This window comes from Alligator sinensis, unplaced genomic scaffold, assembly GCF_000455745.1.
Source record: "Alligator sinensis unplaced genomic scaffold, ASM45574v1 scaffold282_2, whole genome shotgun sequence".
NCBI lineage: Eukaryota > Metazoa > Chordata > Crocodylia > Alligatoridae > Alligator > Alligator sinensis.
The window spans coordinates 650,049-662,188 of record NW_005841879.1 but is presented as its reverse complement, the minus strand read 5'-3'; the positions used below and the strand labels follow the sequence as shown (position 1 = coordinate 662,188).

The 12,140-nt window shown below is 44.9% G+C and overlaps 1 protein-coding gene across 2 annotated transcripts in view; it reads left to right on the top strand.

Moving 5' to 3' along the window:
- The first annotated feature begins 5,128 nt into the window (after positions 1 to 5,128).
- Positions 5,129 to 12,140, top strand: part of MAP2K6 (mitogen-activated protein kinase kinase 6) — a 71,257-nt gene continuing 64,245 nt past the window's right edge. The window contains exon 1 of one of the 2 annotated variants that reach the window (XM_025196248.1): positions 5,129 to 5,766. In XM_025196248.1, the coding sequence (XP_025052033.1) occupies positions 5,751 to 5,766 (16 nt within the window). In that variant the 5' untranslated portion in view covers positions 5,129 to 5,750. Of the gene's footprint in view, positions 5,767 to 6,305; positions 6,484 to 12,140 lie in introns of those variants that run through there. The other variant, XM_025196247.1, reaches the window with a different exon arrangement.

The window sequence follows — 12,140 nt, the reverse complement described above, 5'->3', positions numbered from 1 at the left end:
ATGCTCCCCTACAACCCATTTTAATTTTCAGTTTCCATCGTTCATCTCCAGCATTAACGGGACATTTTTTTTCATGTGCTTTACAAACAATAATCTTGATCACAAGACTTAACTATATGCCACATTTAAACAAAAATATCTCCGTGTTCCCTACATTGGTTGTGCCAATGACATATGCTTACCTGCAGTTTTGGTACAGGACTGGATGGAAAGAGCTCTACATTTCCCACAACCAGTGTAGGCAACAATGATGCATGCTTACCTGCAGTTTCAGTAGAGGACTGGATAGCAAAAGCTCTACATTTCCCTTGGAGACGTTGGGAAGTTGCTTGCTATCTTCATGCTTCAGGGTCCAGATGGGCAGAAGCTCTTAGGTAACCAGCTGAAGAAGAATTAGGGTGATGGATGGTGGTGAAGACAAGTATTAATGGAAAAGATGCCAGAAGCATTTACCTTAATTGGACCACCTTGAAAAACTATCAAGGCATGAAACACATACATTTCAAGAGAATAAGATTGTTTCTATATTCTGTTGGCATCTTTCCATCAACATATGCAATGCATTACCTCTTGTGCACAAGCAGAATGCATTCATAATCCTGTAATGAAGAGACAACTCCACTTTACGTAGAAAAGATATATTAGATCGATAAGGGTACGTCTGCACTAGGTCAGACAGTGCTGCTCCGAAAATTGCCCATTTGCTTGCACTGCATTGCATGCTGCGTTCCAAAAAAGAGATCATATTGCTGCCATTAGAGTGGAACTTGGCTCAACCTTAGACCCCCAAGTCTGAGGCCCTGGGCATAAGCCAGAAACTTTACTGACAGGTATGGAGCAGGGGTAAATGGGCAGGAAGGTATTTTCAGTGCTGTGCTCTAGCTCTGTCCAATGCCACGTAGACATGCCCACCTTAGCCCTCTCAATCTGGCACGATAGACAAATGAGACTCCAAAAGAGACTCCAAAAGCTAAAATGGGCAAACCAAAAACAACAGCCCCAGCCCCAAAATGTGATCACTAACATTTAACAGAACTTTAAAAGCAGACTGGAACAGACGAGAAGAAAAATACCAACACATCATAGACCTTCAAACCAGCTAAGGCTGCCCAACTCTGCCAAGCAAGGCTAAAGGACTGTGCATGCCACTATTTATCTTAAGGACTGTGCATGCCACTATTTAGCTTATGGGCTATTGTAACTGCCATTCATGATGTGGTCATTAAGGGTCTGTCAGCCTTTCCATAATAAACCCCTCATTTCAAGGAGGTATTGCTTGGTTAATAAAGACATGCTCTACACTGAAATCTGGCAATATAATGGCATATTTGCAGCCATTTCCCCCCCCCCAAACACTCTGAACATTATGAAGTTCTAAAAGTATACACCTAATTGAGGGTTACTGTATCCTTTTTATTTTCGCCTTTATAACTAAAAATGGCATAAAAAACATTTGCCAAGTGCCTACTGTATAACACGGTCTAAATCACTGGAGGCACATTTGGGAAAGTCTGAGGTTGTGGTACAGAAGTTTGCTATAATATATATTTTCCAATGCATTGGAGAAAACCAGAGTCGAGTGACGACTAGTAGCACTGCTTATAATTACAGATATATGTTCTTTATGAACTACTTCCACAGAAGTCTTAGACCTCAAGGTATCACAATTTTGCTGGAGTACACAGAAGTTCCACCACAGTTTTCACTGCAAGTTGAGAATATGCACTTGGCCCCCAAATCTTCATGACACGAACTATTTATTTAAATTCTTCTACAACAGAGAAAAGCAGAAAATTTACAAAATAATTTACAAATCCATTACCTGCAAACGTTTGAATATGGGGCTTTTTATTTTATTTTTTTAATGCTTCACATAAAGGCTACTTTAACTGTAATGTGCTCAGATTTGGTGTTCCTTACCCCAAAATACCACCCCCATCCTTCCTTGTATTACCATGCACCCATCACTGGTTGGCTTGACTATATAGCATTTTAGCTACTCCCCTTCATGGGCCTGGGTGCAAATCCTCCATATGGGACAGGATTTTCTATTACTCATCTGGTGCATCTTAAGCTGCTTCTTCCATTTCAGACTCTGGATAAACCTTGATCTTCCTAGAACAACAAAAAAATAAGACTTCAGATTGAGCATTAATGATTTCTATATTGGAAAGCCTAGGCACTCTAGTCAATTGACCAAGACCCCAGTAAGCAAAGATGCCAGAGCAAAAGACTTGTTCCTGCTTCAAACAAACTTGCAAACTTAAAGGAAAATGAGAACAGACCTGAGCCCATCTCATTTATTTGGCAGTGTACCCGTACTGTCTCCTAGATAACACACGGCTCACATGCAGAGACCTGTTAATTATGGACCAAATCCATCCCATCACGTTACACCAGGGAAGATGTACATCCATCTGTGGGACTTGGTAAAGAAATTTATGCAATGGATCATTGGGGTGGACAAGGCAAGGCACGACCTGAACGATCACGTTTCTAACTTGAAGAACATCAAATAAGATATGCTTCCCCAAGGCTGATATCTGCTAAAGAAAGGTTACTTGAGGCATTGTGGGGGGACGGGTAGTCCATACCAGAGCAACTCTGCCTGTATAGTTATACCACCACAGCACCCTAGCAAAAATGCCATGTAAGGCAACCACAGGCATTTTTCCATTGCAATATTTTCTCTCGAGAAGCGTCATTTCCCAGAACATGAACTCTGCTAGAAAAAGGCTCCTTTTGGCCACATAAATTGTGCTTCCATGAGGAACTGGCAACAAGACTATGCTGGATAAGGTGATGATTCTCCCCCCAGTTAAACTGGCAGAATATTTTTTTTGATATCGAGATATATATAGACAGAGAAGGGAGGGGGGCTATGGGAATAAATCTAGATTGTGAATCTCAGTTGATGCTTCAACTGCTCATCCCAGGTGGACCATGACAGACGGGTACTTCGGAGGACAAAGGGAGGTTTCTGCTGTACATAACAGTATACTCAACTCACTGAAAGGACAGCTTGATGCATGTTAATCAAATGGGAAGGGCTGAGACATACCTGCATCCAGTGCAAGGTTCAGAGCACTGTCCTAACTGTAGGCTCACCTGATCGACTGGAACAGCTCCACAGCAGCCGCTGGAATGTGTGTGATCCTATTCAACAGAAGAAGCAGCCTTCCAAAAACATTGAACCCAGCCAGAGATGCTCCCCAAACAAGAACAAAAGCAAAATAATCCAATAAGTGACAATAAGCAAAAATGGACGTTTCCTACCTGTTCATTTGGGGTCCTTTTCCTCTCGCAATGCTTTAACTAAGGGTTTGTCTCGAGGAGAACATGAGATGAAGGTATAAACTCAGGTGTTATCCTCACCTCTGAATTAAGCGGTGCTTTAAAACTTGCAGCTCACTGTTTAGCAGCAGCACCAGCATCACCTTCCCCCAGCCAGGCTAGCCTAAAAGGAGTTGATCAAGTTATCTGCTAGAGTTAACAAGTTAGCTGCTATGAAATCCATCTTAACTTGTGTGGACTGCCAGGTGCTGGGATGGAAACCCTGCTGTTGATACCACATTTGTTTTATCCTCCATCCCCAGATCAAGCAACCTATATGCTTCAACTTAGACACCAGCGGTCCACTGGATGTCAAACTAACCAGGCAGGTGAACGCAGGCTCTGGTCTCTGCTCCATTGCTCAAAATAAGATGAGATGCAGGCAGAAAACATGCACCCAATTCTGCCTTATTTTGTCCAGCCAGAAATTTTGTGTCATAATAATAATAATAATAATAATAAACAAGTACTTTTGTTACCTAATGCCTCCCTGGCATTACATACTAATCTCCACAAATAACAGTCCTACAGAGCTACTGTTACATTGTTGGAAAGTGCAAAATATGCACAATCATTTTGATTAGGAAAATAAGCAGAGAACATCTTTACTATTTACCAAATGGCACTGTATAAGGATAAACAGGAAGCCAGGCTCAGTCTCTCTATAGATTGTAACCAGTAAATAAGCTGCCAATGAGACTTCAAACACCTCCACAAAAATATTAATTAAAGGAAGAAAGGAACAGGACTTCAGTGAGGCAGCCCCTTTCCAAGATAAGGTTCTCCAAGCAGGGCAGCACATATTGTGCATGGAAATGGGGCAGTGAAGAAGTCAGGGAATAAAGAAAACAGGCACACTTATTTTTTGTATGCCTTAATCATGACATAACAGGTGGGTGCGCTCCTGAACAGGAAAGGAAAGGGTCTGGCTGCTGCAGGTGCCCCTTCTGCATGAAAAGGCCAGTTTTCATTTCTCTTCATTGCCCGCCTCCCCCTTTACTTATTGTCATTTCTTTTTATATGGGGCAGATTGCTCAGCAGATCCCCAGCCTGCTCTTCCCTCCACGTCTCCAGAGCAAGGAAGGTTGAACCTCGCACACCCAACCGTGCAGGGCCGGGTGCTTTCTTCTGCACCCACTGAGCCAGCCCTCAGCGCCTCCATCCCAGCCTTGCAGTCTCCTTGTGCAAACCGAGGGGAAGGAGTGTGCGTGGGGGGCACCAGAGCCCTGCAATCCTGGGGACGAGACGACTGGGGTCAAGAGGACGACAAGGGGCAAGAAGGGAACAAGAGGACAGGGGGCAAGAAGGGAACAGGGGGCAAAAGGACATGGTGCAAGAAGCAGAAAAGAAGAGGACAAAAGGACAGGGGGCAGGAAGAAGACAAGAGGACAGGGGGCAGGAAGAAGACAGGGGGCAGGAAGAAGACAGGGGGCAAAAGGACATGGGGCAAGAAAGGGAAAAGAAGAAGACAAGAGGACAGGGGGCAGGAAGGGGACATGGGGCAAGAAGGGGAAAAGGACGGGGCAGGAAGAAGACAAGAGGACAGGGGGCAAAAGGACATGGGGCAAGAAAGGGAAAAGAAGAAGACAAGAGGACAGGGGGCAGGAAGGGGACAGGGGAAAAAAGGACAGGGGGCAAGAAGAAGACAAGAGGACAAGGGGCAGGAAGAGGACAGGGGGCAAGAAGGGGAAAAGAAGAGGACAGGGGACAGGAAGGGGACAGGGGAAAAAAGGACAGGGGGCAAGAAGGGGAAAAGAGGACAGGGGATAAGTAGGCAAGAAGACAGGGGGAAGAAGGGAACCAGAGGACACGAAGGGGATCAGGGGACTGGGGGCAACCAGGGGCAAGCAGGCTGGGTCGCAGGCAGCAGCCGCCGTGCCCCGCAGCGCACGGCACTACCCGGCACCGCTCTGCACTACACTACCCAGCGGGCACCGCGCGGCGGGAGGAAGCACGTCTGCGCACTGGGCTACTCCGAGCCAAGTTTGGAGCTGCGAGCTGCCAGCCCTGGCCCATCATGTAGGTGCAGCAGAGCCTGTGCCATTGGGGAAGGGAAGGAAAAAAAAAAAAAAAAAAAAAAGAAAGACTGAGCCCACTTTGCAAGCTGTCCCGCAAGGTGTGCAATTGCCCGGGCCTCCCCGCTGCAGCCCCGCCTGCACGAAGACTGAGCGCCTGCAGTTTGCATCTTGGCTGCAAAAAAAAAAAAAAAAAAAAAAAAAAACAAAAAAAAAAAAAAACCTAGCTCCAGAAGAGAAGCAAGGCAAAGTCTTTTGTGCTGCCCCTCCCCCAGCCAAGCCAAGGGAGGGGGAGCAAAAAAAAAAAAAAAAAAGAAAAGAAAAGAAAAGAAAAAAAAAAACCAACCAAAAAAAAAAAAAACCCAACCAAAAAAAAACAAACAAAAACCAAAAACCCAAACCATGTCTCAGGCGAGAGGTAAGGCTCCTACTTCGGTCGCTTTGCAAAATATGCAAGCAGGCGTGCATGCAGCCTCTGGTGCACGCATGCAATTTTCGGGATGCAATTGCATGGTGAAGTTTGAGGCTTTCAATTGCTCTCAGTTGCATTTCCTGTTTAGTATATGTGCCTTTTTTTTCTCCTCTCCTCTCTCTCTCTGTCTCTGTCTCTCTGTCTCCTGCAGACACACTCGCACACAGTTCCTGTAAGGCAGGGCTTGCAGTTCAGCTGTGCATTGACGTTATTTGCATTCTTCTGCTGGGATTACCGAGCTCTTTCTTTTTTGCCTTTTGCACAGTCAGGACAGATAAAGGGTGTCGAAGAGCATATGCATGCAAGGGGGAGGGGAGGGAATTATTTGCAGAATAGGCACAAATGCATCTCGGCTGCGGGTGGCTTCTCCTTGTGCAGAAGCAAAAGCTAAAACTTTTTAACGAAAGTCCATGCAAAAACAAAGAAAGGATGCAAGATGAAACTGCAGTGGAGTTGCTAGGAATTAAATATATACCTATGTTTCCATGGGAAAGTATTGTTTTGGTGCCAGTACTGAGATCATTTTCCACCGGTTTCCCACCCCCCCTCCCCTCCGGGTAATATTTGTAACTTTTGCACAGAGGAAGGCGAGTGTGGTTTGTACCAGCACATCGCCCAGAGCAGGAGAGGGAAGGCTTGGCTTTTTAGTTTGCATTGAAAAACGTGGGTTTAATGGCTTTGTGTGTTTGCATGCAGAGGGCTGGGGGGTTGCTAAGCTGGGGGCAGTGATTTATTTTTTTAAAAGCATTGTGCAGCGAGAGTGGTGGTTTGGATCTCGGATTATGCACTTTTGCTGCCTTGTGTCCCAAGGAGAAAAGCTGGGAAAGATTTTGTTGTTGTTTTACTTGCAAAATGCTTAAAAAAAAAATGTTGTGGGAATGCACTGTTCCTTGGAGGAGCAGGTTTTGGTTCAGAGTTGGTCTAGCTGCTCTTTATGAAAGTAGATGCATGCATGTCACGGTGACGAGGGTCCTGGAAGCGCGCAGATGCAGCTTTTTGGAGCCGTCTTCCAAGTTTTGGATTTCATATTGCAGCTGCTTGTCCTTGCATTTTGCAGCCTTCCTGTAGACCCCGGGGGTTGTAGTTGGGGGGGATCATGCTGAGACTGGGCCTTGCATCAGTCACTTGGGAAAGTGCTCCTAAGACTTTCCAACTGGGTTGCAGGACAAACCGCTCTAATCAATACGCTTAAAACTGTGCGTACTGCAAGGACATGGGGAAAGGGCAAGCTGATCATCCTTTCATGGAGCGGCTTCCAAATCCTACTCCCTTACAAACGACGGGGAAAAAAGAAAACATGGGTAACAGAAATAAGAGTTGTCTATTTATTGCAGTCGTCTTGTCCAGCCAAGTGGAAATTGTAAAAGTTTCCAATAGAAAGAGCCAAAATAGTTTGATAGAGCAGACTGTGAAAGAGGATGCCCCACAGGATGGACCCTCCACCAGGCTGATCTTCAGCTCTGCGGGGAGGGCTGGGAGGAGGGTGCGTGTGGTTACAGGGGAGGAGTCATTCCTGACATTCCCAGAAAGTTATGGAGATGGAAAAAAAATGATCAAGCAGGACCAGATGCCTGGGAAAAAAAAAAAAGAGAGAGAGAGAGAGACCTCTGTGCTAGATTAGGATCGCCTAGCAAAGGGAAAGCAGCCCATCATTTTTGCTTTCAACCTAGTTCTTTGCCAGTCGCAGCAGTGGTGTCGCTTCTCCATACCTTGGTAGCATTCACGGCACCATTTGGGTGAAGGGGCTCCTTCCCAGGGCCTCTTTTTCCTCCACCCCTCCCGTGCTCTGCTCCATAATATCATGGGGCCTTTAAGCGTAGATTCCTTGCAAGAATATTTTAAATGAGCACATCTCAAATCTGTTAACAGTTATATTTAAAGTTGTCTGATTCTTCAGAATGAATGACAGGGGTAATGCAACCCCCACCAGATTTCACATAGTATGCAAGAAGTTATCCAGTAAGACTTCAGAGAAGAGCCTGCTGCACAGATCTGGAATCCCCCTTCGAGTCATTTCTGGCCATTTGTTCTGAGAAGTTGACAGATGCCATTTGATTTGCTTACGGTGCCTCTCTTAATGGAGACGACACACTGTAACGGGGATTATTCAGGGGGCTGTTATGAACAGAAGAACCCAAAACAAGAAAAATAAATCTCCTGGCTTTAAATGAAAAGATCAGTACTTCTAGAGACTGCAAATTTGTACATAAGTGGAAATAAAATATCTCTGTTCCTTCAAAAGTGCATAGGCAGGACAACCACCGCAATGCTATCCTTAGTTGGGCTTATGTCGTTCATTGAAAAGTACAGTAACAGTTTTAGCCAGGTTTTGTTCCCCAAAAATAAATGGTGGTGGATGCTTGCAAACCATCACTTGTGAGCCTTGCAGCCAGAGTCTGAACTCCACTGCCGGCATGCAAAGACTTTGCGGCAGGTGAGGAAGAGCAGGATTCTCGCACCGCAAACATTTGCTTATTTCCATTAGTTACTTAGGAGACTATAACTAGGTTGAAAGCAAAAAAAAAAATCCATCAAAAAAAGTGAAGCAAAGAAAGTTATACTGACATAATAGTTTGTAATCCAGCTATCACTTCAGTACCTCCACAGTTAATTCCACGGTAATGAATGCAAAATACTCCGGCATATTACCAAGTTTTGAGGACTATGTAGAAGCAAAAGAATTTGAATTAGTGCTTCACTCTGTTATACTTAGCTGTCATGACTAATAGGATAGCATGGGAGAAAAGGAAATCCCATGTTATATAGATTACTAGCTAAACCCTCGCAAATCAGGAGCTATAAGTTTGCATCAGTCTTACAGCTTGGGTATGTCCAACGCGCTTCCCAGTTCATCAGTGAGCATTTCTTTTCTTTCTCTTTTTTTTTAATAAGTCAAAATAATATCTTGTAGACACTTTAGGGTTTCTTCATACAGTATCATTACCATACCAACCATATAGTATGGCACCATACCATACCAACTGTGTGAGATCAGATAAGTAAATAGCAATATTTAGGTATGTCTTTAAATCCTATTTCTAGTGTTCTTCAGAATATAGTGTATTTTTGTTTTGCTCAATTAAAAAAAAAAAAATTGATGCTGATAACAAGAGAAGTTAGTCACACGTGAGCCATTATCGTAGGTCACAACACGTGAGCCGTTATCGTATGTACTTCTGGACTCTGATCGAAGTCACCACCGGTATTCAGAAGGCTATGTTATATTTCTATAACCATCCTCGTTAGTTTTTTCAGCTGTAAATATTGACTGAACAGATGCAAAATGAAAACAGCAACTTGTTTCTCATTTCGGTACATAGCACCCCTATAGGTTTTGGCTGGTATAAAATTAATCTCTTCTAAGCATTGTCTAGATTCAAGCTAGTTATGCAATATCTAGTTTGCCTGCTCAGCGCTACTTCAGAAATTCTTGCCTTTATCATACTCCCATTATGTAGTCTTGGGCTCGGCAAGAATTTGCAAAGGCAGGGTACAGGAAAGCTTGGTGCAGTCAATGAAGCGTTAGTCCAGCAACGTTTGCTTAGCTATCCAAACGCTGCCAACTTGAAGATATTCACAGGAATCCTCCTTTTTCAGTGCAGTTTTCCTTCATTGCATCATAGAAAAGTAGGGCCGGAAGGGATCTCCAGAGGTTATCACTTAATCCAGCCTCTCCTTCCCGAGGCAGGATCATCCCTATTCAACCCATCCTATCCAAATCCCTTGTCTAACCTATTAGACAAACTGCAGTTCGCTCGGACACGGCAAGACGTAATACCTGAACTTGCCATAGGTAAAGCAGGGGCACCACAATGGCCAATATACTGCTCCTGCAAAGGGTGCTAAAATACACTAAAAAAAAAAGAAATCCCAACTAGAGAGCCATGCCCCCTGCTACAGAGGTGGGCAAGGACCCCAGTGTCCATACCAATCTGGCCATAAAATTCCTTCCCGACCCCAAATGTGGCAACTGCTCCAGCAGAAGCCACCTGCTTGAGGCCGTGCAACGAGTCTCCCCGCGGGCAGCGGCATGCCACGGACCCGGCACTACCGTACCCAGCGGACTCCGCGTGGCTTGTAGGTCTGACCCTGAACTGAAGGGCAAGACCTGATAGCTGGGAATCTGCAGGTTTAAGTCCCAGTAGGAGCACTGGTACACCCCAGCCTTGGCTGCAGCAAACACGGTACTATTGAGGAAGGTTAAAAAAAAAGAAACAACCCTGCTATACCAGCAGGGAGGGGAAAAAATTCCTTCTTAGCCCCATGTGGCAATGATTAAAGCCCAGCAGCCTGGGAAATAACCATAGGAGAATATTGGCATAACTACTCTCGGACCATCCCTGACCAGTGCTTATCCTGGCTCTTCTTGACCCCCTCCAGTGATGGAGATTTCCCCAGCTCCCCTTGGTGTCTGTTCTGCTGCCTTGCTTCTAGCAGCGAAGAAGTGTTTCCTGATACCCAAACTGAGCCTGCTTTGCTGCAACTTTGAGACATTGGTCTGCATCCTGCTCTTTGCAGGGAGCGAGAAAATGTTCAGTTTTAAATGGACAGTATCCAGTCCTCTCTTCCAAGCATAGGACTATTTATGATGTTGTTGATTTTTCTAATTCAGAATTGTATCCAGGACTCATTGTGTGTTAAGGGACCAGGGTAGGGGATGAATATCTTTTTTAAATCACATAAGAGATGCCCCGGATCTCTGCAGACTATCAGAATTAGCCATTTTTGAAAAACAGAAGGTTAAAGATGCAAACACTGAACTAATCACTTGATGCAACTTGACTGTTTTGCACAGCTGACTAAATGGGAGTGACTGTTATTAAGTTCCCTCTTCCATGCTTTTGTGTTAGTTATAGCAGCACTGTACCTGCTTTTATATAGACCAGCTTTTGACCTTATTGTCAGATCTGCTGCTGTAAGAGCCACTTCGTGAGCCTTGGTCCCACGTAGTTTGGGATTGCAAAGGATGCTGTTGGCATGCCACGTACCAGGGATAAGGAGAGCCTCTGAAGGGCTGCAGCAGGTGCCCCTGCCCCTCTCAGCAGTGGGAAGTTGATTGCCAGCTGGCTTCTGTAGTAGGAATGAGAGTTGGACGCCGAAAGGTTTAATGCTTTTTGTCCTTGGGCTGAAGGGTTGCTGGTCATCCACTGCACAGACCTAGCATGGTTAAGCTGGATGAGTTGGTTTTCAGACTGCTGGTTCTTCGAGTAGGCCAGTCCACACTGGTGGAAGGAAACCAATTTCCATTTTTTAAAGTCATTATAATGTTAATAATAGAACTGATTAGTCAGTGGGAAAGGATTGGTATAATAGCTCTCTTCCTTGGAGGGGGAGATTCTTACATCGCATGAAACCTGCTGCCCTGGGAGAGAGGCAAGAAATGTTCCATGAATCTCTTCCATTCATCCGCGAAATAAATATAGCCCCTTCCAGGGTGAGAACAAGGAAGCTGTTTAATAGTGCACAGGGGGGAAAAAAATTCAGCCACTTAGGACAGGAAGCAAATAATACACCTTCAATTAAAAGAGCAGGAGGGGAGAATATTTGATTTAGTCAAACTGATTGATGCTAAAAGGGATCTAGGTATCTTGAAAACAACAAGTCAAAACTATGGAGTCACGTTTGTCCAGTTTGTAAGTACTTTGGTGACAAGTGACATCCGAGATAAATGGGGAGGTGCAGGGAAGGAATTTTCCCCCTTTCCTTTACCTTATAGTTTGGCATCACTTTGGGATGAGTCCGTTTCGTCCCTGCTTAAAAAGGTGCATAAAAAACAATTGTAAGAATCAGAACAACGATTAAAGAATTCAAAATACACTATATAAAAAGGAAAAAAAAAAAAGTTACAAAAGGACAGGAGAGCTCTGCTAAATTAAATTCTTTAACATGCAAGTGGCCAGCAGCTCGGCTGGGCCTCATTTTAGCGCCTCTTTGTCCGTTACCCCATTGAACTGTCTTTGTCCCGTTTCCTGTCTCTTCCTCTGTGCGGTACCTGACCGCATACTGCAAACGTGGCATTTCCAGACACTTAATGGGAGGCACAGCTGCTTTTTCCTGATTTCCTTTTGTGCTTCCACAGACCAGTGCCGTCAGCGCTTGTTTGTGCGAGGACGGGGGTAGCACCTCTTCTTTGCTCCTGTTTTGCAGGGAACGCACACGCACGATACAGGCTTAGAAATTGCTGCAGGCAGCCGGTCAAAAATGATGCCAGCACTTTTGATGGCAGCAGGTAGAAAAAAAATAATTCAGACCGCCCGGAGTGGCGGAGAACATACCCTGTAATTAGCATTGCAGCCTGATTTCTCCCCCCCCCCCCCCCC